This window comes from Camarhynchus parvulus, chromosome 3 (genome assembly GCF_901933205.1).
Source record: "Camarhynchus parvulus chromosome 3, STF_HiC, whole genome shotgun sequence".
Classification (NCBI taxonomy): domain Eukaryota; kingdom Metazoa; phylum Chordata; class Aves; order Passeriformes; family Thraupidae; genus Camarhynchus; species Camarhynchus parvulus.
In genome coordinates, this window is record NC_044573.1 from 35,922,603 (window position 1) to 35,950,348 (window position 27,746).

Here is a 27,746-nt window from a genome sequence, read left to right on the forward strand (position 1 = left end):
ATCTGCCTAGATGTCATCACCTACACCACCCATTATGTTCTTGGCCATTCCAGAAGTTCAAGGATTACTGTTTACTTCTTCCCCAAAAGAGACCAAGTTAATCTTCCTTCCAGGAGTAAAGAGCCCTACCTCCTCTCAGAGACAGATTAAAGGACACGAAGAGAAGTAGTATTTAATTTGGACCACAGGAAAATTCCGATTCTGGAAAGCTGTAGACATATATGGGGTAACAACTTCCAGTTTTTCCTTTGCAAAGTTCTTGCTTGCCCTTGGCACCAGCTCCTCTCCATTCATGGCCAGCCACGTTCAGCACTGACCACAACCACTACTTGTAGAAGCAACTGTGGAGCACAGAACAAGGATAACAATTATATTGTCCTTTCCCCAAAAATTAAGTTAATTTTTAAAACTAAGTTCCACATAGATAACACAGCATTAAATAAGGCTGTCTGAAGAAGAGACTGTCCAGATTACTGTTTGCCACTGTATGCACTGAAACCTTCATGAAAACCAATCTCCAGAAGGAAACTAACCAGAAAGCATTGTGTGTATTACAAAACAGCACTATCTAAAGTGCAGAACTCTAGAAAAATTCAGCCTTCCCTTTAATATTTCCCTTCCCTGCACTTATATCTCTCAATACAAGGCAGGTAAGAAAATCAATTCCCCTCTTCCTCTGCGGATTTACAAGAAACCAAGCATTTTACTGAAAAAATTGGAAAGAAAACATGGGGGAAAATTTATCTGTCAAATGTAAACAAACAAACTCAAGTATATTATAAAAAATACAGGAGAAAACCAAGAAGCAACTACAAAGGACTTTTTTATAAATCAGGATTTAAGCAACCTCTACTCATTGCCCAACTCCATTTTAAACTAGCAAAGCATGTCAAACGTTGCATGCTTTGGTTTTGACAGTCAATCGGCTATCTGATGAAAGTAGGGCAACAATACTAACAAAGATTTCCTATATTCAATGCAGTAACTGCTTAACATCATAAAACCAGCTCAAAGAGATTTTCTCAAAACTCTCTTCTCTTCTTAATTACCTTTTTACTGTTGAATTGACCATTTATACTAAATTTCCAAATTCAGCTCAGACAGTTCTTACATTTCTTGTATGAAAACACCGTAAGACTCTGAGAAACATTTCATACCTTCCTCACACACAGTCATGGAAAACAAAGACAAACGGTGATTTTGCCTTCTCCAGAGGTCCATGTGCAGGCAGTGATTAGAGAAATTCAAGCTCTACTGGAGTCCCTCCCTGATGCCCCACCTCTGGTTTTACACAGGGTTCAAACAAACTTCCACTGATGATGTTGACAGTAGCTCTTCCATTGACTCCAGCTGGGAATAAACTGGTTTTTACTGAGCAGGCTGTTGAGTATCTTCATCCTCTACAGTTTCTCAATTTTATCAACTACTACAGGAGTCAGAAACTAATTGAAAAAAAACCACTTTTACTGAGTTAAGAAAAAAAAAGAACCAAGAAGAAAGCGTTGTTGACCTCCATATGTTTATTTTTTTAAACAATTTACAAATAAAAATGTTATATTTATCCAAGGAAACACATTTAATACTTTAGTCTTTAACAAGCTATACAGATGAGAACCATCATACTCAATAGCTCAAGGACCATTCAGGGTAGGCATGCATGTGTCTGTATCACATGAAGCGAGTCCAATTCCTGACACCAGGGTTCTGCTCTTCTACTTCTTCAGAGCTGGTCAGCTGCTAAATGATTTAACACAAATAGTTACTGGATCACAATAAAATGAAAGAAAGCCCATTTCAAATCACGTAAGTGACCTCAATATGTCTGGTCCAGGTGTCAGGCCACAGAGCCTTACCGATTAGTTTTCTTCTCCAAAAGCCAGTCGGGACAGATTTTCTCCCCTTGCTTAGTGATGTGCCATCCATACATGTGCTTATACAATACAGTGAAACACCTTAAGTACAGATGTAATACAACAGTAATTACAAAGCACAGAGACAGATAAACAGACAAACAAAATCAACTCTGAACACATTCTTGCATTTCAAAACAACAAAAGTAAACAAACCCATGCATTACAGTTCAAAGAAATTTTCGGTTTTAGTTCTTCTGCAAGTCTCCATTTCCTCAGTTCTAAACTGCTGTTCTTGAGCTTGTCTCAGCAGCTGGGCTGCTCATGATGCTACTGACACAAACTGGGTGAGCTGGAAATGTTTGACCAGGAATGGTCAAAGAATAAAAGCCCCCAAAATAAAGAAGACACACGCATTATAAACGAGATTCCATTTTAATAGCAGAGTTTAGAAAAGAAATTGGCAACAAAATTCACATGAAAAAACATTTTACACAATTAATTATGTACAGAATAAAGTATGTGACTGCCTTCTGATGATTTACGTTTCACTTTAGTCAAGTCCTACCACAGAATGCAAAATACACCCAAAACTCTCAGCTGGAACAAAAAGAAAAACAAACAAAAAACATATACATAATCCCAGCTCTGGCTCCTCAAATATTGGGACTGGCTGGGTTTACTTCAACCCACTGGGCTTTCTGCTATGCTTTCAGAAATTCCTGATTTCATTGTAGCTTCCAAACTACTGTCAGGAGCTTCTGTTTGCTCAGTCTTCTTGCTCTGGATGGTGCACATTCCCTTGCCTCCTGAGCCACCCACCTTCCCATGTGCTTCTTTGAGCCCAGGCATTAAAGTTTCCACGCACCCAGTTTCTGTGCTGCCTCTGTCACAACTCAGAGACAGCATTTCAACAGTGCCACCTTTGCCCTCCTTCACTTGCACAAGTATCTCAGACGAGGGAGAAATGCCCTGCATTTCTAGAACTGGCATGACCACTTCTGTAGCGTCACTACTTGAGGTCTGTGATCCAGGCTGCAGCATAGGTTTCTGAGAAATCCGTGTGCAAATATTATCTTCACAACTATCAGAAGACAATGCAGTAAAATCAGTAATCTCTGTTTCATTCACTGTTCTTTCAATGCCCAGTTTTTTAAGTGTACTGGACTCTAGCCTAATGGACGCAATAGTTTCTATTTTTGTGACTTCTTCCGTATTTTCCTTTAAAAGTCCTCCTGAAAGGATGCTGAAACATTCATGTTTTACCTTATTGTCTCCCAGATTGAAATCAGGGCTTTTCAACTCAAGCTCTGCTTTCTGTGAGGGAGTCTTCATGTGTTTCACATCCTCTGATGGTCTCTTGAAAAGAAAATTATCTAATCTTGCATCAGATCCAGAGTGTCCTAATGATTTTTTTTCATTTTCAGCTACTAATTCTAGACTGGACCTGAGTTCAGCAATGTTTGAGCAGGTATTGACTAACTGTTCAATGCCCTGCTTCTGGGTTTGGTTATCTAACACTGTACGGCCTGAAGGTTTAGGTTGAACTTTTTCTTGAGCTCCTAATAGGGTACTTTTAGTTTTTGTCTGTCCCTCTGTCAATTCTGAAGCATCAACCTCATTAGAACCAGAATTTATTTCTGGATTTGGAGTATTTGATAGATTCCAACTACTATCAGAACAAGAATGAGTTGTGACTATCTGTTCTTTTCCATTACTAGTTCTGGAAGTGCGCCAGAGCAAGTCTGGACTATCAGTTTCTGAGTGAGTTCTACAGTTATCATTTAAATTTACCAAATGGGAATTTCCCAAACTTTTAATTTCACTCTGTGTCTCAGGTAACAAAGTCTTTGCATGTAGACTATGCTTAGGCTTTGCTGCTTTTATTTCCCAGTCTTTTGTCCCTGCCTCCAAGGTACCAGGAACATTTGTGTTTGTAACTGGAGTTTTATTTCCATCTTCCTGTCCAACCTTTTCTTGGACCTCAGGTTTCTGTAGATCACAGAATTCCAGACTGCCTGCCTGCTCTCCACCTCCTGTATCAACAAGTCCAATTTCTGCAGGCATCTGGATACCAGGAACAGGTTTTTTTCCTGGTAATTCTGTGACTGACATTTCTGATAGGTGAGGCTGAAGTGATTTCTTGTTCATTTCAGCCTGATTTTCAACAAGAACCAAATTCCCTGTCACTTGATTATTACACTGTGAGCAATCCACAGTCTCAGAATCCTCTTTCAACGAGGATGAGCTACTATTTGTTCTGTGATTTGCAGATAAATCTGCAGGTTTTGTTATGTTAGGGTTTTCTCCATTTGGAAGCGCACAACTTGCAAGCTTGCTGTCAGCTGAACCCTTTCCACCACTACTGTAGAAAATATCATAGAGATCTTTAGCATTGGCTGTGGCCAAGCAAGAATTTCGTTTCTCTATCTTTTTTGCTTGTTCACTGAAAGCAGTTGAAGGTGGTGGTGGTCTCACAGGCATTGCCAACATTGTCTGTTCACTTTCAGACACACCTGGAGCTACTTCATCTGCGGGGATGAGAGCTGCTGGCTGGACTGCTGGTGGAGGATGAGTTGCAGGTAGTATATCTGCAGGCTGAGAAGACTTATTTTTCTCTGCTGCTTTCAAATCCTCCTCTGAGCCTTTTAAAACTACTTCTTCTCCTCCAAAAGCTTTAGATATGATATCTGGAGGCAGGAGAAGATCTGCATTTGTTTCTTTTACCACTGGCAGTGGTTTGGTGGTAGTTCCAGAGGATTTTATGGATAAAAAAGTGTTCAAAGGTGGTGGTTTACTAACTGATCCAGTATTAGACTTCCTGAAAATCATGGTGGGGACTGGTAGATTGGGGAGAATTTTTGTTGGTGTCGATGTGGAAACAACTGGTATCCATGGGCTAGTGTGTGGAATAACAGTTTTCCCAGACAGCTTGATTTCAATGGGCTTGATATGGGATTTCACAGACTGACACTTGTTCTCCTCTTTGTTTCCTTCTGTATTCTCTTCCTTTGCAACAGCTCCTGGGGTTTTATCCTCTCTCTCCGTCTTTTTCCAGCTGAATTTCCCAAAGGAGGTCTGGCTTGGCGATTCCTTTTTCAATTCCTCTTTCTTTTCTTCTTTCTTCTCCTCTGTCTTCTCTTCCTTCTTTAGCTTTACCGTAATACCCACTTTTCGCCCAGAAGAATCTGTTTTGCCTTGAGTTTCATTATTCCCTTCTCCTGACTCTGGGATGCTCTTTACTTCCTCCTTCTTTATTATTTTTGGCATTTTCTCATCCTTCTCTTCCTTCTGTTTCTCAACCAGTTTCCGTTTCAGCTCGTTTTGCCGCCTGCGCTCTGTCTCCAGAACTACAGCCAATCCAGCCTGACGGTCTAGATTTCTCCTCTCTTCATAGAGTGGGTTTTCATCTATGTATTTCTGTGGAAATAAACAGCGACATTTTAGCCACCATTTTTCACTGCCATGAAAAATAAATAAATAAATGCAGCTGTCTGACAATTCTGAATTGCTCAGTAAGTGCCATCTCAACGCTAAGAGAACAGAGAACTTTTTCCTACCACGAAACTGAGGTATTACAAACTGCTTGCAGCAGTGCTGTCACTTTACAGTAGACACTGTTTCAGCTTCATGCAGATAAAATATCTCTATGTACTGGTGTACTGGGAAGTTCTGCTTATTTAGTTCAGTAGAATGTAGTGAAGATAACCAAATACATATACTCCAAGGAGTTAAATGTCATTCTTCAGGTAAGGAAGACAGAACAAGCAGAAGCTAAGGTAGGGAATATCTCTTTCCTAGTACATCAGTTACCAACCTTATACTTCTCATTGTGGGGATGACTTTTCACATGCTGCTCTGCTGAGATCTGATCTCCAAAAAATTCATGACAGAGCTGGCAATAATATCCAGTGATGGGAATCAGAAACTCAGAGCCTGAAAAGGCCAAAGAAAATTATCAGAGAAACAAAACCTAATAAATGCCAAGCTCTTAACAAAGTTGGTCAAAGAACAACAGCAAAACCTCCCGCAATGTTCTTTTTGGAACAGTTAATGCTGATCTCCTTACAGTTACATAGGAACCACCACTACCAGGAACCAACATGCAAAGTGAAGAAGTTTATTACTATGGTTCAAGATTTAAGTGCTCTTCATCGTATTAAGGTAACCGAGTATTCAAGTAGCTTAACATTTCCTACAGTCTTCATCTATTTTCAATCTTTCTGGTATAGTCTGCTCAAATACTAAATACCTGGTTTATAAACAGAACACAAATATTTTTGTTGAAGTTCAGCAAGATTGCATCCTTGTGCCTACAGAACCTGCTACAGTTACCTAAGACACTGCAGATTCTTCTTTAGTGGGCACTACCAGAAATATGTAACAGATTAATAAAATGAGTTGATCACTGGCAGGCCTTTTAGACACTCATATTTTAAATCCTATATTAATTTTCAACTCAGTTACAACTCCTTCCATATGTCTGTCTCAGATTCTCTGTATCTGCACTATAACAAGTACTCATTGGTCAATTTTCAGGGAGACCTCTACTAAAAACGTACTGAATGGAAAAGTCTACTACAAGACTGGAATACTGTGTAAGATCTACCCAAATACTGCCAACTATTGTGGTCATGCTCTGAATTCTAATATGTTGGTAAAAATTACTTCAGAACTACACTGAAAGACAACTGGTATTCAAAATAAAAAACTAATCTCTAAAAAGATAAGAAACCACACTTTTCCTACACTCTCACTTCAAGACCTTTTACACAAGAACAGTCAAGAAACTAAATCATTTGCTTTTTTCCTAATAATACAGTATCTATATGTGGTCCTATACCAAGGTAAAGTTTTGAAAATTCCTTTCTCTGAGCAAGTGGGACTTGCTGGAGGGCAAAGAGGGATGATAGCCAAGTTAATAAAAATCAACGTACCTTTGGCAGGCACCGTTATCTTATCAATGCGTTTTATGGACTCTTGTTTGGTCTCGCTCTGGGTCTTCGAAGCCCAAGGTCTGTTGTAAGGATCCAGGGTCTATTTGCACAGTGACAGAGGTATATAGGCTCATATATTACACTAGCAAGGCAAGTACACTTGTCTTTTTCCTTTTTAATATCCTTTTAGAACACTGAACATTAAAATCAACGTGCAAATATTTACAACAACTTATTTTCCTCTCTTTTCCCTCCCACTTTGCAATTTACAATGACAAAATAACCTGTGAAAAGTGTAAAATGTAAATGACTGCAAAGAAGAGGTAAACATGTGAAACACAAGTGGCAAACCTGAGCAAACTGAACACAGGCCCCATTTACACTATTTGGAATATACCAGTAGCTGTACAACTGCTCAAGTCCAACATTAGGGGAAAAGAATTTGATAAGTTACTTCTTGGGTTCATTATTACTTCAGGTTCTCTTGTAAAATGTAGTTCTGTGATGTATGTTTTAGTGTTAATATTCACAGCAATATGAAATGCACTTAGTGAAGGAAGCCTGCAACATACCTGTCTGTGTTTCTTATTATGCATGTGTGTGAAAAAGTCAAACATGGTCCCGCAGATGGTATTGCAGTCCTTGCACCAGTGGTTCCCTGCATCATAATATTCATAAATATTGGCCAACTGGAAAGGATGTTTGGAGGACTGTGAAGAGGATTCTGCTGGCTTCGGGCTTCTACCTCTCGATTTTTCATTAGTAGTTTTTGATTCCTAAATTGAACAGAAGGAAACACTTCTCTAAGACAAGGCAGGACAGACAGAATGCTCTAGAATTCAGAACCTGCCTCCAGCAGAAGCCATACACACAAAAAAAATATATCACCTGCTTTTCAGCGCCCAGGTTAATTCCACTGTTTCAGAGAGCTGGTATTGCCGACTAAGATGCTGCGTGGCTGCAGTGAAGAGGTTCCAATAAGGGTCCCAGAGGTAATGGCTGGATGGTTGCAGTTAATCAAGGAACCAAATGAACAAATTCCCTGTGGCATGCACCCTTCCCACTTTACTGGTTTCACATAACAGTTCCAATTTACCATACTAGCCAAACAGTGCCCAGAAGACCTCAAATAGCTCCCCTAGAAGCATTCAGAAGTTACTGTAAAAGTAGTTTGGATGAAAGCAGAATGCAAAAGGAAGCAAAAATCAGGTGACTAAAAGTATTTAACTCCATCAGTTTTATCAGATTATTTGAGTGTTCCTACACTCTCCAGAAAATGTATTGTTTAATAATGAAAGAAAGATGGTGTTTTGTTAATTACCTGAGCATATAGGGTGAAGGATCTTGTGATTTAAACATGTGATGTTTGCACTTACATTGATCTGTACAGAAAGACGCCATATAGTGATATACAGACATTTCAGGACTCTATCCAAAATTAATGCTAAACTAAACTTGCAGCAAAACAAATATTATCTGAAATATACCATGAATGAGCCCTGGTAATTTAGATTACAATAGTACTAGATGTATTTTGAGTTCTGAGTTACATTTTCAATGGCATAAAGTCCATCATGTTATCATTTTCCATGGCAGTCTGGAAAGAACAGCATGTTAATTTAGCAGACTCAAGTTGGTTGCATGATTTCCAAGTTACTCACTACCAGCACTGAACAAATTTATTTAAGCAGATTCAACATTGTCAAATAACATCTGCCTTACTTTAAATTCCTTAATACCATCCCCCACAACATGTACTGTAAATCAAAGAATGAAGAGACAGCCAGGTCACTATGCACCCCACAGATATCCATATCCTAGTATAATCTGGTTCTTGGTAGCAGAATAAGAAGTGACCTCAGGAATATTTGCATATATTCTGTCAGCAAGAACATAGCAGACATTCTCTTGAACAATGAGATCAGCTTATGATCTGCATGAGGTGCATGGAAGGATGTTCACAATGTCACAAAAGCATCAATGTTTATGTTATTTATAGACATACACCTATAAAAATACTATCTCAATCAAAACTTTAAAAATACAGTATTTCTCAGATAGACAGGTGACAGCCCACTCTTAACTCCAGTTGGTGCATTACCCCAGCTCAAAGATGCCTTTATCATTTGCTACTATTTAGAGCCCAGACAGGGTGATGTGTCTGTACAGCACAACAACACTGGCTTCACCTCTGCATTGACTGTGTAACTACAACACACAGACACAGGGTCAGCAGCAAGGGACCACAAGGTGCCTTGCAAATAAGCAGAAAGGCAAAGGCTTTTGCCCTCAGGTTGGCAGTCAACCAATCTCAGTGTTGAAAGGCCAGCACCATCTTTCTTTTCATGAAAAAAAGTTAATCAGAACTACAACATGAATTGTAGAGGCTGAAGACCATGTCCTGTGTGCCTACATAGGTATGAAAAAATTAAAAGTTCCTGTCCAGAACTCACTATTTTCCATGTTAAAATAAGGAACTATGAAAAGGAGATCAAGTCATTATGGGTTTGGATGACACAGACAATGCAAATTAAAGTAATGAGAAGTATATTCACACATACCATATCTTGAGAAAAGAAAACAATATAACTTAATGCAATATAGACTTAAACATTTTTGCCTACTTTAGTTTTATGAAGTGGTGACTGAAGCAAACGATTTGTTAAAGTAAGTGAACAGTAAACTTCAGAGATGTTTCAAGAAACAACAGAAAAACAAAAGCAAGTCTTTAAATTAAAGATACCTAATGAGTTCTCAGATCACAATAAAGCATAAAGAAAATTTTACAGGATAAACAGATTTGAGTGGCTTTGGAGAAAATACAGAATCACAAAATGACTAAGGTTGGAACGGATCACAGTGGGTCATCTGGTTCAACCTCCGTGCTCAAGCACGGTCATCCCAGAGCACATGGCACAGGACTGTGTCCAGATGGTACTGGAATATCTCTAGTGAGAAAGACTTCACAACCTATCTGGACAATCTGTTCAAGTGCTCAGTCACCCACACAGTGAACAAGTTCTTCCTCACATTCAGCTGGAACTTCCTGTGCATCAGTTTCTGCCCATTGCCTCTTGTCCTGTTGCTCAGCACCACTGAGGAGAAGAACCTGGCTCCATGCTCTTGACATCCTCCCTTCAGATAAATTGATGAGGTGCCATTTCAGTTTTCCTTATACCTCTTACCCTACTAATATTTTCCTCTCTGCAAAAAATATATATGCTAAGATCTACACAAAATTAATCTACAATTTCCCATTAGCTGTTTCTGTTACATATTTGAATAAACATCTGAAAAGCAGAATAACTGATTTCCTGAATACAAGCATAACCTTTCAGATGCTAGTATCCATCCTACTTTCAAAGTAAGACTATCTTCTGGAATGCTGGTACATCCAGCTCAGAGAAGTACAGACCACACCAGAGAGACCATACTGATGCATACTGACATTTCTGAAGAGAGAACATGTGTACATAAAAAACATCCTATGCTGACCATCATCTTTAAGTCTTGTGATTTGTTACTATCATTACCCAGTGAGAAGATCAACATACTCCCAACTTTCAGAGAGCTTTGCTGCTATAAACACTCCTATAAACATGGTCTGAAAGGCCATGACAGAAATTTTGTTAAGAAAAAGGAAATCCTCCTGGCATGGTATTGAGACCAAACAGCTATACACACTCATGATACTGTTCAATCCAACCAGCAATGCAACACCTCAGCAATATCAAGAACAGTAAGTGGTGCTGAACTGCACAAAACCTGAGGGACATTATACATACTGATACATCAACTCTCACCTGCATGCACCATCAAAGCCAGTGTATGAAATGTGGTAACAAATGACATCAATGATCCTTTAGTAAATGTCTGGGACCAGCTGTCTGCCCCGTGCCCTCTTCTCTTAGTGGGAAAATCATTAGCACACAAACTTGAAGACTTTACCTTGTTGGAGGAAGATGTTTTCTCTACACTTTTTGCATTTTCTGACTTGCTGTTCTTTTCTGAGGAATCTTTAGTTTCCACAGAGGGTTTACGGGGTTTTTCAAATATGTTAATCCCCAGGATTTGTGCTACTTTGTCAAGCTCAGACTGCTTCTTGTCAGCTGCATCAGATTCTTTATGCAGCTCTGCAATCTCCTTCATAATATTCTCTTGTAGTCTGTTCACCTCAACCAACAAGGGGTCTTTGTGTCCATCTTTCTCACGACGTTTTTTCCTCAACATCTCACCTGAGCCAATCAAGGAAGCGGAAGAGTCAGAAATGCAACAGGAAAACTGACTTTAGATTTATACAATAATTCCAGCAACAAGTAAAATGCTAATACAAAGTATTACGGCTAAATCTTCACTATAAAGTTGTAAAGATGGAATTGACTCTCAGGTACAGCATCACTAAATCTGCATGATGTGCCTCCATAAGGATTACCATAACACACACCCTAAGAGAGGCAACATAATCCTCCAAAGTATCAATTTATAATCACTACTTCCCTGTGTGCCAAACAAGCAAAAGTTAAATTGCCTGTTCTAACCTGAAAGTATCATTTTCCAAAGGTGAGGGAATTAAGTATTTAATCAGACCAAATAAGTTTTAAAGACATGAAAAATTAGCTCTCTTGAGAGAGGACTTTTCCATCTCCAGATAAGATTCATGAAAAATTGAAAGGCACACTAACATCTTCAGTCACTATTTCTCACTTCTTCTAAAGAAGCACTAAAATGCATAAAGTACAATTCCTTTAGCTTATTAAGCCAAGAAGATGCAAGAGCAACTGTCTGCTCAAATTTTGATGTAATTGATCTTAATATAGTAACTAGGTCACTTCTTTTTCAAGAGTTGTGCATTGCCAGGAGCATGAAAATGCATTATGGACAATTCTTATTTTGGTTCTCCTTCTCCTGCTAGATACCAGGACTTGTGACACATCCCAATGGGGGAGAAAAAAGAAGCAGGGGCTGGGAGGGTGGTAATGCACTTTACCTTGCTGTTTACGAAGCCTGTCCAATTCAGTCTTGAGATAGTAAAGCTTCTTCTGCCGTGCTTCTCGATCAGTCTTCAGTTTTTCTCTCTCTTCTATCACCTAAATAAATTGGAAGGTGTCTGGATTTTCTTCTCTTCCCAAGTTAAACAGTCTTGCAAGAATAACAGGAAGACCTCAGCATTCCAAACACAGAACACTGCTCGCTATTCCCAAAATGTTCTTGAGTATTTTAACACAATAAATAAACTTCTCCCTCTGTATCTGAAAGTAAGTGTATTGTGTGGTCATGCTTCAACCCAGTTGGTAGGCAATGTTTTTTGCTTTTGGGCAGTGTATTCCTCTGAACTGCTCTGTTTGTTGCAACACTTCCCAAAGCCCTTAGGCTCAGCTGACTATCTTCTACAGGGCTAATCAAGACCAATGACAAATGACTGTTCAAAACTCATGCAGTGTCTCTACAGCTAGCATGTTCCATCAGCCTACACAGCCCTTCACCTTGCCTCCTGCTTTGACTCTGGCTCATTTTAGCTGTTAGTTAGGTTTTGCTTCAATCTGACATAAAACATCAGGATGAAATTTGTTTCTTGTTCAAAAGATAAAAACTGTGGCATGAGGAGCTCACAAATCCTTTTTTCACTGGTTTTCACTGATTCCCATAGAAGGAAAAGTTCTTTCAGTTTCTTTTCCAGCTTCATTCTTCAAGAGACAAATCCCAATTTTTTTACCTTCACAAGGCTCTTAAAGCTTACTATAGACTCCTCCCTTAACAAACAAGTCATCTTGACTTCCCTCAATAATCACTTCTACGACAGCAATGCCAATGTTGGCAGGATCCCTGAATCCTTCCAGAAGTAGTTCTACCAACACAGTTAAGCTACATCTTAAACAACATGAGAAGGTTTTTTATTATTATTATTTTGGCTTTGTATGCTATTTTTTTATCATCAAAGCACCATTTTCTTCTTCTCAGTTTTTTGCAGCATGGGGGCATCAAGTGGAACATGCAAATTTTTATACTCCAAACCATCCCAGCAAAAAACCAGTGGACTAATCCCTAGACAAAGATTTCTGTAGTGCAGACAAAGCCTTAGAAGTTCTACCAAGATGCACAGATGAGCTACCAAGGTATGTCAGGGCAGGAGAAAAGCACACACCTTTAGCCAAGAGAGCTCTTCCAAAAGTACTAAATTTCATTAGGAATAAAATTTCAGCTGTGTCAGCTAAGGAAATTATTATTCCTGCAAGAAGTGGAAGCTCCCTTATTTGCTGATGTAGCACTTCATACAAGTGAAGAAAAGGCTCTTATAATAAAAGATGATATTGCAGCCTCAATACCTAAAGGGGGTTTGAAAGAAAAATGGGTACAGATATTTTACCAAGGTCTGTAGTCACAGGAAAAGTGGCAACAGTTTCAAACTAAAATAGGGTAGATTTAAACTAGATATAAAGGAAGCATTTCTTTACAATGTGGATTGTGAGGCATGGTAACAGGTTGCCCATAGAGCCTGTGGACTCTCCAGCCCTGAAGTCTTCAAGGCCATGTTGGATGGGGCTCTGAGCAATCTGGTCTAGTGGAATGTGTCCCTGTCTAAGGCAGCGGGGTTGGAACGAGATGATTTTTAATTGTCCCCTCATACCAAAATAATTCTATGCCCTTATTTTAACAAGAAAGACCAAGTGGACACCAGTCTGAAAACTCAAACAAGTTTTGGGAGTCACCCAGTTCTTTGACAGTTGTGTAACTACAGTTTCCTATTTTAAAATACATTCTTCCCCACTACTTTCTAATTATTGTACAAACCAAGATAATAAGAAGAGGAAAACCCTAACATGTATGACCTGAACTGGTGTCAGAGCCTCCAAGTAGTTTCCCCTAAATTCTTCTAATTTTGTGATTTTTGTAAGAGAATTAGTATAAATGTAGAGGGAAGATTGTAGATGATGGTGAATGATGATACCCTTAGCATGTGTTAAAGAATGTCTAATACAGGTATAACTGTGGTATTTTGTACAATGTAGCATGTCCAGATGGAGCCTCCTGTGTTTCAGTGGCCTCTTGTTCTGCCACTGAACATCAGTAAAAAAAGCCATTTCATTTTCTTTATACTGTCCCTTCAGATTTTTACATATCCCCAGATATCTTCAGGTATTTCAATACTTAAATCTCAGCAGGATAAAGCCAAGCTGTGGCCACCATGTGTTTTCTCTGTAAGATTTTGGCTGGTTCAAAGAAATTCAACTTTGTATTTGATTCCATCTGTTCTGCCATAGCCAATGGCATACAACTTTGGGAGATTTAAAATGCATGTTTTACAGGTGTCACAGAATAATACAGACATATGCTTAAAAATCTTTAACGGAAGTAAACTAGGTCAAACTATTTTTAAACTGGAGCAACTCAGAAAAAAAGAAGAAAAAGTGCACCTTCAGAGAAGAAGCTTCCACCCCACCAATCATGCAATCCAACACAATCTGAAGTATCAGAATACCTAACATACCTTCTGCTTTTGAGCTGCTCGATTTTTTTCATCTGACATCCTTTCTGTGGTATTTTTCAGAGAGTGTGACGACAGACGAAGGGGTGCTTTGGAATGAGATGGAGTGGTAGGGACTTGAACAAGCACAGAACCATCTCTTTTTACATCAGGGACATCCTTTCCCAGAGAGACTGTCTCAATCACCCGGAGATTGGGACGTGTGGGGTTCGCTGACATGGCCATAGTAAGAAGACCATGAGCTTCTGGTAGCGTAGGATTAGGCTGCTGGGCAGTGGGGTACATGGGCCAGCCAGAGGCTGCATATGCCATATAGTGCCCATACGCATCATATCCTGGAGGAGCCATTGTGGGAGGGGGATAGTTTTGGGAAATTTGAGCAGCAGTGTAGTGGGAATAGCTGGGAATTTGGTATTGGGAAACAGAAGTAGGTGTAGGTGGCAAACTAGCAGGAGTTGGTGGAATTGAAGGAATGAGAGAGACAGAAGGAAGAGGCTGTTCTGGTGCGCATGGAGGTATCTCCTGTCCCATTGGCTTGCTCTTAGTATAGTCTGATTTGTGAAGCGAGGATGCATCTTTGGGCTGCGGGAACGAGCCCGGAGGTGACGCTGAACGCTGCTGGCCCGACTCAGGAGAGCGAGTGTCACTGCGGCTGCGGCGCAGCTCCCAGGCGTCCAGCCTGCGGGCATCCGAGGAGCGGCGATCCGGAGAACGAGACGCCAGTTTTTTGCCATGAAGGCGCTCCTGAGTGCGAACAGCCAGTTTGCCAATCTCAGCAACACCAATGTCAAGTCCAATGGTTTTGAGTAAGTCATGGATCTTTGCATACTCTGCGTTTGGCTCTTCTAAAGGATCCATCTTGACAGCTGGAGCAGGAGAAGGAGGTGGGCTCATTTTCTGTATTATTATCTCATTGCCACAACTCACTGGGGGCTTCTCTATGGGGAGGGATTCAATTTTGGTCTCTTCATCCTCATCACCATAAAGAAATTTCTCTTCGTCCTCAATGTCAGGAAAGCTACGCCTCCTCTTCTCCTGAGCACTGACAGAATCAGCCATCATGCCCAGGATTCGGGAGAAACCACTGCCATCCTGACTGGCCCTCTCATGAGGCAGCAGGAAGTCAGTATGGCGATCGATGGGCTCTGACTTGGGTTCTACTTTTTCTTTGTGACTTAAGAAGCCTCCAAACTTCTCTTCAAACATCAAAGTGTCTTTGGGAGGCCCAGAGAGTGGGTTCCACTCACACAAACCTTCATGCAACTCCTTGTCTGAACCCTCCACAAGAGAGCCTTGGTTAAACCGCTTGAGAAAGTTTTCCACTTCAGAAGCAAAAGGAGCTACGTTGTTGCTCTGGGGCAAAGAAGACTGACTAGAAAGAAGAGGAAGATCCTTGTTGGGGGCTGGACTGCTTGAAAAGCCCTCGGGCTGAAAGAAAGGAGATACCATTTACTTCTAAGGCACTATGCACCTCACAGAACAAAGGAACGTGTTCGTTTCTCCTTGAGTTCACAGCTGAATAAAAGTGTTAGAAGAGACAATGTGCAGTTGAAAGAGAACACAGAAGACTACAAACCAAGTTGCCTGATGATTCTGGAATGCCATGTCCAACAGTGAATGCTTATCTCACAGAACACACAAAATCACAATTATATTTCAAACTTTTTGCAAGCATAAGAACTGAAATTTTAAAATTGAAACCCTGTTACATCATTTTGGATATGCTCTGAGTTTAGTCTTAGTCACATAGGATTTCAATACCTTAAGTCAGATAAAAACTAGTGCATTGAGGTTATTCTTCTTCAGACATTCATAATTAATGCCATAATAAATAGCATTTCCAGTAATAGGTATGGAATGGGATGCTCAGTATCTGAGCACTCCTGAGATAAATATGACACTATCAAACCAATACTGATCAGTAAAACAGGCAAATCAAAGTGACGTGTAAAACACAAAAAGTCAGTTTATCACAGTAGCCACAGCCACTTATCTGCCCATTGCTCTCATTTTGAGACTCAATTGGTATAGGTTTGGTACAAATTAAGTAGGGCTGATTCTAGCCTATAGTTCAAAGGGAAAAAAATAAGGAAATGTTTTCAAACAGAGGTACTGAAGAAGCATTAGGCAGTTCTCTAAGTATATAAAGAAACAAGAAAGAGACACTGCTACAGGGGAAGACCTTCAATCAATATCCTGACTGCCTGTGGTACTATGAGAGCCAGCTTTTCTTTGAAAGCTGGCCCAGATCTCTGCATCATGGGTTGAATTTCCACAAAGACATTTTATTCTGTCTCAGACTATATATATATGTATATATGTGTGTCTGTGTATACATATAGGGGTGTATAATATATATATATGGGTGTGTGTATATATATATATAGAGGTATATATTTATTTATTTATATAGGGGTTATATATATATATATATTTATGATTCCTGATTAAATGCCATAACCACTTAAAGTTTCTAATGCACTTCAAACTTTTACCACCCTGCAGAAAGATACCTGTCCTCTTAAGGAAAGGGAAGCAAAGATTTGGCTTTCGTATTTTGGAAATCAAACTAACATTCTGTATCATGAAGTAACTATTTTGGAGAGTAGAAGCACATGGACAGACACACAGAGACCAAACCTGAACAGTAGACTCTACTTCCATCTCTACTCGTTTCTTCAAGATAGATTTTTTGGGCATGGGTGGGATTTCTTCAGGCCTGTATGTATAGCGAGGCTCAGAAGTCTGCAGCGTGTTAGTCAAGCCAGGGATCGTGTAGTCAGTGCCTGAAACATCATGATTCAAGTTTCTGCTACGCTCTTCCTCTTCTCTCTTCCTCCTTGCACGGTCAAGCTCTCGGAATTCTTCATTCAGGTATGACGGGCTCAGGCTTCTACTACGGCTGCGGCTTCTCCTGCGGTAGTTCCGTGTTCCTGATGAGAAACCCTGATGCTCTCCGCTCACACCATGCATCTTCTCATCCTTTTCATACCGCGGACGCTTTATTTCTCGGCCCCTCTCCTCTGCTTTCAGTGGGTAGGGGGATCTCCTCAGTTTGTCACCATCTCTGTCAGATGCACGAGGAGGCAGCTCCTCCCGGCGGCCGTAGTGCGGGCTGTAATCTGAGCGGTGCAGGAAAACATCTCGGCTGCGGTAGTCCTCATCGTGCCTCGGGATGAAGGGACTGGAAGGCTGATCTTCGTGTGCTGGGTATCTCTCAAGGCCACGAGGACACGTGAGGCCTCTAGTGAATATCGGACCATCAGCCACATCATCCCTGTGTGAGAGAAACATAGAATAGAAGTATTTGAATCAAATTAAACAAAGTCTTACTCCTACTCAAGGGTAAGAAATTTCCAAGCCAGTTTCAAAATAACATCTCACTTACTAAACAGAACCAACATTTTATGTACTTAAAATGCAGGGTAGAGAGGGAGAATTATTTTTAATGGTACTGTACATCCCTCCCAGGAAGTTACCTGCAAACGCAGTGACATGAACAATTCAATCCATACTGAGGAATTAGAGCCTTGAAAAATTGATAGGATGGATTCATTTCTGTGAATGTGAGAGACTACACGTTTTAAAAAACCCTTACTATCATATTTCAGACCACAATCCCTTTCCTCGCCTCTCCAAGTCAGATGCCAAGGTCAGATTTCCTATGAATCATTCAAGGTATAATTCAGTTTCACACTGGCAAATGCAACCAGATCCTCTTTTTATCTTCAGCTGTGGACAAGGACCACAAATTCCACCAACATTTTCTTTTGTAACAGGTACGCAGACAGCACTGCCACTAATCACATGAACCCCATAACTAAAAAGAAGCACAGCTTCTGGTATCTATAAACCAAGGAGATTAAGTGTAATAGTACCATTCTTCTGTGCCAGCCTCTCTGCATTATTACAGTGGATGTGCAACTGTCACAACATCAAAATAACCAGCTTCTTCTCTTGCGTATCTACTTTTGGACCAATTCTTACAGACACCTACAATCAGGGGTACTGTTTTGACTAAGGCCTTTTTCTTGATGCTTAAAAACTTTCCTGTGACTTTTCTTCAGATAAGCCAGAAACAAACCAAACCACTTTAAAGTCACCAGCTGTTGGTTTTACTTACCGATATTTCAAAATCTAGCAAGATCGTCCAAAAAAGAAAATGTGCTCCCTTAGTGATATCAATGAGACAGAAGACTCTTTCCTGAGTGAATCAATTTGAGATAAACTATGTATAATGGCCTGAATCCACAAAAATCACCTCCTCCTACTCCAAAGGTCCCTCCATAGATTTGAGAAGGGATCAAAAATCAAACAAAATCAAGTCATACCAGAAGACATCTGCAAAAAAATCTGCCAATAAATTACAGCCCCAGTTTTTCACAACTGACTAAAGAATAGCAGAGATGCATAGAAAAGGTCTTTTTCCAGGGTATTTTCATAGTTTACAAATGCATATTTAAGAAAAAAATCAACATAAAACTTCACTTTACCTTGCATCATTGCAAAGCATTTATTAGATACTTTATCAGTCCAACACACCTTATAAAACAAATCTGGCATGCACCTGTACCCATTGTATTAGATGGTATCTTTCCAGTTTTCAGCAAACTACACATATCCAACTCCTCCAAAAGCACAAAAACATCTACAAATGCTAAATTAAATTTCATAAATAAATGTTGTTTTCACAACCTACATAAAGGTATATCTATTTGTTTTCTGCAAGCCTGCTAAACTTGTACAAGCTGCATGAGCACACCTGATGGAGTAATAGATGCATTTCACCATATACCTTCAGCTGATTTTTGTGCAAATAAAATTATTTAGATGCACGTCTGGCAGCTGTCACCTACAATTCAAATTGACTGCAGTGACAAAGCACAGGAATTTTTAATCATACTTTGGAAAGAAAGAAACAGCAAATCTATCGTATTTAAAACTAGCAAGACATTCCAAATATACTTTGAACGGCTAAAATGCAAATTTAAAATGTGAAAATTAAATATAGCTGTGGGAAAAATTATTACTTGCCTTACAGGTTTCTTTGAAACATGTTTTCTGTGCATAGAGTCCAATAGAGTTACATCCCTCCTAATTGGTTTGCACGCTTTCAGCCAGTGATGTCCACTACTAGCTACTGCATCCTCGAGAGAGGATACAAGGTGGTACCACTGTGACCATCCCAATTCCTTCACCAACAAAGAATCCATGAATCACTGGAATTTGCAGTTTCAGAGATGGAAAACAGACCACAGGCTACACACACATGATGCCTCAGAGACCTACAACTAGTGTAAGGTAATTTACTTTTTGGCATGTTTATTCACATACACAGAAATAGAAATAAATAGTGGTATTCTGCTGTCAGCAATCAACAGGACTCCACTTTAATACACAGTCTTTGAACAGGGAGTCAGATGAGCTGTTCATGTTCCAGCCAACTGTTACTCTTGATATCATGCCAAAAAATGCTATTTCAGAACACAGCCTAATGCAGACCAAGTCTCTGCAGTGATTTGGTCCATCTTTTGTATTAACCTCAGATGAAAGAATTGGTGGGATACTCTCTAGAGCTTGTGCCAGCTCAGATAGTAGTAGAATGTCTTAAAAATACTGAGAGTTGGACAGAGGGAAGACAGGAAGAGAGAAAAAGATTTATTTTTCACTTTGACAGACTGAGATTCTGGAAGACAAAAAAACACTTATTGGTCCAAGAAGGAGACTGAAGCTGCTTAGGTGACCTTGAAGACACAGTCCAACAGCATTCAGTGTGCCTGTTTAGACATGTGCAGGAGACCAGCTTCCCTAGAAGCATGGGGCAAGATCTTACAGATGTTTTAGGACAGACCTGCATGGGAACAAACACCCTTAGAAAGTCTCCTCGGGCATCCTAAAAGTCCACTGCTGCAGGAGACTCTAAAAGCCTCCCTGATTTCCCTCCTTCGGTATTTTATTTCCTTTATAGACTAATGAACCTCTCTACTATCCCAAGGCCCTACAAATTACAGAGAATAATGTGTCAAAGTGATTGCTTGAAATATCAAAGTAGAGTAGTTAGCAAAAATAGCTGAGAATTACTAAATTCAGAATTCTTTGCTCCAATTACTTCAAAATTTGAAAAGACATCTTTAGGAAACACTTTTTTCATTTGCCTTTTTTTTTTAATTAGAATGAGAACGTACTACATACAAAATAAAAATGCGATAGGAGCAGTAACAATAAAGACCATTTTACAGCCAGTGATAGACATAAAGTCAGTGTCCCAGTACCAGGGCAACCTCTCAGGGAAGGGAAAAAATACATGATGAAAAATACTTGATAAACAATGTCCTTAATGAAAAACCAGGTGCCTTTTGAAAACAAATAAAATAGCTAGCAGTGAAGAAACTTTGAATTCAGAAGTAGTACCTAGATGATTTAGGAAAAGCTAAGAGGTGACTTGGTTTTTTTTGTCATATACTTTAAGCTTCTGGACAATGTGTATCATTCAGAAAAGCACAGCCAGCCCAGATTAGACAAAAAAAGCCCCCAATGTAACAACATGAAGTTCTTGCATACTTACACTACAAATACAAAGAAGTCACTTAAAGATTAAAGTCTACATGGTCTCACTTTATCTTCTTCTCATTCTAACTCATCTGTCACTTTTAAACCTTCTCTGGAGTCTATTCTTACCATTCTGTTTCGCCTCTATGGGTTCTGTAATAGAGAAGTCAACTTTTGTGATTTCTCACTCTTACATTAAAAAACTGCACTATACCTGACGTTACTTCTAACCATGCATCAGCACCACAGAAGAGGTTAAATCTAAAATCTCACCTGAGAACACAAAGCAATGGGACAAACACCATCATCCCCTTCCCTCAAAAGTACCTAATTTGCCAGAGAAGTGCCAGTTCCCAACATATCACTTCCTTTTCCTTCCAACCACTGTACTCTCCCTGAGCATACACACTCATTTCATTTACAAGATTGCAAACTGCACAGGGGATTTACAAATCAAACACTGATGCCAGGAGAACTGAGGTAAAGGCATAGAAGTGACAGTACCAAAACCCAAACTCTCATTTGCTTTTCTACACCTGCTGAAAATTAACTTTACACCTGAGAAATACAGGAAATTAATTTCTTCTGCTCACTTCCCTCTCTCATTTTTTTTAACAGTTGATGATATTTACATAAAAAATGAAAGTGGTAATGGTTTTTGCTGTGCTGGATGCTTATCCCTAACCTGAAAGTGCAACGGTATGCTCCAGGGCACAAGCTATGCCATCTTTTATTTTGCAATTCAAGACAAAGATAATTATTTGCACAGTTTTCTTTTGCCAGATTATACCGGTTCTCCTACTGAAGGCAAAGAGTTCCTAATTGTGTCTACTAATACTTACACTTCACTCTTCACAGCAGTGAAATATTTTAACACAAAAGAATTCTCTCCATTAACTGTTTCTCTCCAATTTCAGTCAAGGGATCCTAAGAATTCTAACACTTCCTTTATAATGTATAAACTGTCTGACTACGTTCTCTTCTGCAAGGTTTTTAAAGTCAAAATAATAATCTCCCTCAAGCTGCTTTAGAGTTTTCTTCTAGACTAGTCTCAAAAATCAGGGAAGTAGACAATTTCTCCCAATAAATGAGGAAGTTGAAGCTTTACACTATCTTTATACAATCTAAACAACCTTCCTTTCAGTAAGGACTAGGTAGGTTCCTAAGAAACAGAAGGTGGCTGAAGCAGTGAAATGTCAAATGAAATGTCTCCATGTGACATCCCACCCTTAAAGGGAAGGACTCACTGGAGGGATTGACATCACACGCTCTCCTGCAATATATGATGCGCATGCTTAGTTTATATAGGATGTAGAAGCAGTTGACAAAGAAGTATCTGTTTAGAGTTACACAGGCAGAGACTTTTGTTCAGGAATTCTCTGTACCACAACTTGTGAGAGGCTGGGGGAATATTCCTGGGAAGCATCACTACATGCTTACCCTCATTCCCCAGGCATTCAGTGGGCTAATGAGATGTGTGATCTCATCCAGTAGAGCCATTCCCACGCTGTTGCACCCAGGTGAATCCCCACGTGCAGAGGAGCATACCTGTCACTCAGGTTATCAATTGGTGAGCCCAGTCTTTCAGGCAGCCTCCTTCGCTCCAGCGTGCCAATGCAATAGCGGTCATTACCAACAGTAATCCGCAAACTGTGCTCCAGGGAAGACTCAGAGCGGAGACTCGGAGAGCGCCTCTGTAAATTGAAGAGAAAGTGCAAGCCCATCAATCAGGGGATTTTAATCTCAGCTACAGAAAGGAAAGTGATTCTGCTCTGCTTAATAAATTCGACTTGGGGGGATGGATCAATTGAAAAATCAAACTAGAAGAACAACTGTTCCAAATACTTCAATTCTATTTAGTTACTAAAGAAAGGGGAGGGTATTGACTGCATTTAACTTCTCATCCCAGGTGCTAACAACATGCTCCATATTTAAATTATCTAGAAATTTTCAACTCAAAAATACATTTCATAAATCACCACTTTGGAAGATGTAAAACCAAAGAGAAAGTCACAAAGTCACAAATTTGCTACTGTTCTTCTTTCTTTGTAGAGAAGAAGCAGCTAAATAAACATTGCATAAAAACAGTGCCAGGAATTTCTGAATAAAGTGTCTGGATTTCTGGCCATTTACAACTTTAGTAACAACATGAACCAGTATAAACAAAGATTTTCCTAGCAGTGATGTTTTTAACAGTTTTCCTCACCTCATGCTGCTTTCAGCAGATAAGCACAACATAATACTAAAAACCAATGCCACTAGAAACACCTTCTATAGGTGTCTAAAATTCCCATTACCATTATTTAAAGCTGGTAGAGATAAACCAGAGTAAACTAAATAGAGTTGCCTCTGAAAAATCTACAGCAGAGAAGACCTGAGCTCATTGCCTCTGCACAGACCTTCTTTTGTACACATACACAGTACACAAAACACCATCACTCTTAAATTATGCTTAACTAGTTATGCCTCGCATTATTCTAAAATATAGCACCAGAATACAGAACTGATCAGAGTTAAGGGGAGTTCCATAAAAAACAGGTGAGACTGCCTAGAGACAGAGATAGTTGATTTGCTTCTTTAAACCAATACAACATAGATTCTGCCTAACAGGAAGCAGTGAACCAGCTTCAGTCCTGCCAAACCAGCCATGCACTGCACACCGCTTTTACTGCTGAAAACTGCAGAAGCAAGCAGCAGGTGCACTGAATGTCCACATCCACCCTGAGAGCATGCAGCAGGTTCAGCTCAATCATCCAAGAGACCAAAGGAACAGTACATAATCTCCAATAAAAGCAAAAGAACTCCTTTACAACTTTACCTAACAAAATTCACTTGCAGTACAAATCTGTACTAGAATCCATTGTGCACATAGCTTTATTCTAAGGTAACATATTAGCGATTTCTGTCTTGTTCATTAAGCTGAATCCCAGCATTTATCAGAATACACTTTAATTGCTTTTGAAGACCAACTGCCATGTCCAGCAAAATATGATCCTGTAACAGCCTGGCTGAGATACAACATACTCAAGGTGCATGTGTCTCATACAAACACATTCTGACTTGTGCCCATTGTGACACTGAATTTTGAGGGCTGCCTCAAGAAATTACTATCTTCAAGGCCATCTTCTAGGCATCAAGACTGTGGGCATACAGATGACAATCACCTCCACTGAAGACAGAGAAGTGATGATTACATCTCAGAACAAACTCTGGGCAAAGGAAAGAAATAGTTTACATTCAGAATGTTTGGGATGTTTGGATTGCTTATGACTGATCTATACAAATTGCCCAGAGACAGCAGTTAGGGCAGTAAATATTTGAACTTCACAATTTTTTAATATACATATTTTTTAAACTGGAGAAGTTGCACTTTCAAAAGGTTTTTGTATCTGGAGCACCGAACACCACCACTAGTCATACCTATGTATGCACTACACTGCATTTTTCTCCCTTCCTGTTCTGTCACCTAAACCACAGTTACCACTGCCATATTACTGAACAGGTTGCATACCTGCTTGTCATTTCTCCATCCTCTGTTGACCCCACATGCTCCAGTCCTCTAATCTCAGCCAATTTTCTTACAAGAAAGCAAAGAAGCTAAAACAAACCTTTAAAAAGAACAAGCACGCAGGTCAGCAGGGATAAATAAAAGCAGCATGTGTCAGCCTTGCAAGAACAAATGAACATCTGCTAAAATCTCTCACTGTAAAGCCCTGACCCTCCTCTCCTCCATTACATTTCTCAGTACTCACCCCAAACTTTTGCTGTCACTTCACGTTCTTCCAATCACCACAAAGTTTTCCTCAGCTATTAAGAAACTAACACCATCCCTACTTACAACATCCAATACATGGCTCCACTGCCAGCATCCCAGTTATGCATAACAAAATGTGCAACAATGCTGTAACCTGGAAGTGCATGCACTCCATCTCACAAATAATATTTTTTTAAAAAATCACAACAACAACAAAAAAAACCAAACCAAAACAGCTCCCAGAAACATGAAAATTTAGTAAGAAATCTCTGAGGCTGCTGCTTTCATACCTCAATTCATATGTAGGACAAGGAAAATAACCTGGAACTTGTACTCAAATTTATTTTCTCCATTTCAACCCCATGCCCTTATCCCATCGGTGTCTTCATTCTACATATTACATCTCCCACCCTTATGCATATATTCCCCTCTTTCAAGTCCTCATTCCTCATTGCAACCTAAATTCCTCTTCCTTGGGCTACTGAATTCATGTCCTTTCAGTGACAGCTCCAAAATCCTACTTACTAATGTATTTGTGTAACTTCCCACACATTTCATATTCTCAAGCCTCTGAAGAGAAGAGAGGGTCTTAAGTCATAAAACCCTAAAAATTTGATTAAAACTTTACCCTGACCAGTCATGATAACCCAACATATCTGCTGTCTGCTCTGTTTCCATCACATTTAGCGCCACTCTTTGGGAAATGACAGCGTAATCCCAGCTTTTATCTTTCTCTAATTAACACTACTTTTGTAAACAGTACTTTTAAAAAACAAAACAAACCTACATACGTATTTTATGCTTTGTAACATCAATTTGAAGAAGAAGTAGTGTCAGTTGTCAGTCAAACACCTGTTGGGGGACAAAAGCTTCCATGGAAAAAATGTGGATGTTACACTCTAAGAATTACTTACGCTGGGCTTTAGCAAACGCAAGAGTCAGCACAATATAGGTTGAAGAACTCTATTTAATAGCCTCAAGATCTCTTATTGTGACAATTGCTTCCTACAGAAGGGCTTTCCTTAAATGCAGTAATCCTGTAAATAAACAAAAAATCCATTTGGCTCATCAGTACAGCATCAGCTAACCTGCTAACGCCTAATTTCTAGGATAAATAGTTTTTCAATCCTTCTCTGAAGTTAGAACTGGCAAGAAAAAAATCATTAATCTGTAACAATTTGCTGAGATGACTGATTTAACTTGAGCCAGGAGGGTGTAAAGCAACACTAGAAGAGCAGCGTTTGTCAAAAATAATGTTCCTGTAAAGTGGACGTTTTTGGTGGCCTTCCTCCCCATCAAAGAGGGAGTGGGAGGCTTCTAATCAAAACTCTTAGATCAAATTTCTCCAAGTCTGAACTACCAACACAGTCAGCATTGAAAGTTTTGTTACAGCCACCACAGGCTCACAGCCTATCAAGGATACAGTGAAACGGGAGACTGAGCGATGGTGAAGTCAGTTTAAGAAAGTTCTGTCCTGTATCCCAGGTTTGCCACCCATCAGTTGTGAACACGCAACTGTCCATCAAGCCACAACACAAACTGACATGAATCAGACACAAAAAACATTTCCTTTTAAAAAACTACTTATTTTCATCGTGGATATTACTAGTAATGCAATTTGCAAGAGTACCACACAGGAAACTAAAGAGGATGGAGATAAGGGTGAAATACCACGTGAAAACAAATGGCCAGAGGCAAGTTTTGTAGCCTGGCTTGGCTTAACTGTCCAAGACATTATCTTCCTGCATCTCCAGGGCAACTCACCTTTAATAAGAAATAACACCAATACCTTAATTTTAATGCCACTACAATCATCCATGACCTCTTCTATGGCTGCAACTCCAAAGAAATCCGGTAAAAACCTGTATCACCATGATAAAGGGCAATCCTCATTCTCCCTTGGGAGTGTCCCATCAGGCAATGGACCAGGAGATAACACACTTTTAGAGACCATGCAACCACTGCCTAGAGTACCCCAGTAAGAAAATCTCTTCTTCACGGTAGCACAAATGCACAATGAACTTACTAACAGCGCAGCTCAGAGTCACCAGACAAAACAATCACAGCACCAAGGAGCAAGACAAAACCTAGGTGAGCCAAGCCCACTCACGCAAAAAAGTCTTCACACTTTGATTTATTACGAAGATGTCTGCATCCAAGATGCCATCCACCACAGACACCAAAACAGAGCTTGCCCAAATCAGACTTCGCCAAGACAAAGTGAGAAGACTGGGACACCCTGTGCACAGCCCCAAAGCGGTGCCTAGCAAAGAATCCCTCTCAAAGACATAAATCAGTAACAGCCCTCTTTGTACGCCCGCCGTGACAGCAGGAAGAATTCAGACAAAGTACTCATTCAACATGCTGTCTAAAAAGTTATATTCTCATAAGTTAATTTATGCACTAACACAACCCAATGTGTTAAATGGAGGAAAATTACATCCTCTGCCTTAGCGAAAAGACAGCATCATCTTCGAACCTTCTCTAAAATGGCTCTAGCCAGTAAGACAAATAAAAATGCAACGGAAACTAGTGGGAAAACATCACTTAAAACGGAAATCAATTTTTTCTCCCATTTAGCTCTCTAAGGAATAGGGGCAAATTGCCGCTCTCCCTCAGCACAGGGGGAGCCCGGGGCCGGCGTAATTTTGCAAGGACCTGGCCGCGCCGAGTCAGGGGCTCTGACAGCCGCCCAGGCGGGGGCAGGCCAGCACCGAGCACCCCGGGTGCACCGCAGTATTTACCCGGCTACTGCCGCCGCCGTCTCCGTGCTCGCTGCCCCGGCGGCCCCGGGGCCCGCCGAGCCCCGCTCCTCCTGGCGGCGACGGCAACCTCCGGCTGCGGTGCGGCGACGGGGACCGGCGGCAGGGCCCGCGGTGGCTCGATGGGGAGCGGTGGCGGCGAAGCGGCGGCGGACGGGGCGAAGCGGAGCGCGGCGGCGAGGCGGCGGCGCAAGCGGCGGCGGGCATCGGCGGGGGAGGCCGGCCGTGGCCTGGCCCCGGCCCCGATGTGCTGAAGCGGGAGGCGCGGGACGCCGACGAGCCGCCCTCCTTCAGACGGTGGGAGGAGGACGAGGACGAAGGGCCGGAGCGGCCGCTGCTGGAGCGGTACATGATGGCGCCAGCGGCCCGGGGGTCCCGCGGCTCCTCCGGCCCGGCCCCCCCGGCGTGCAC

The 27,746-nt window shown here is 40.5% G+C and overlaps 1 protein-coding gene across 1 annotated transcript; it reads right to left on the reverse strand.

Annotated features, from left to right (window-relative positions):
* On the reverse strand, window positions 1–27,746 carry ZNF318 (zinc finger protein 318). The gene is made up of 10 exons (XM_030945290.1): window positions 27,318–27,746; window positions 22,368–22,513; window positions 16,911–17,547; window positions 14,274–15,698; window positions 11,775–11,874; window positions 10,736–11,022; window positions 7,360–7,563; window positions 6,788–6,887; window positions 5,668–5,786; window positions 1–5,270 (listed from the first exon to the last, which is right to left on the reverse strand). Exons 1-10 carry the CDS (start codon window positions 27,684–27,686, stop codon window positions 2,535–2,537), a joined length of 6,123 nt encoding a protein of 2,040 aa, XP_030801150.1. The 5' UTR covers window positions 27,687–27,746; the 3' UTR covers window positions 1–2,534.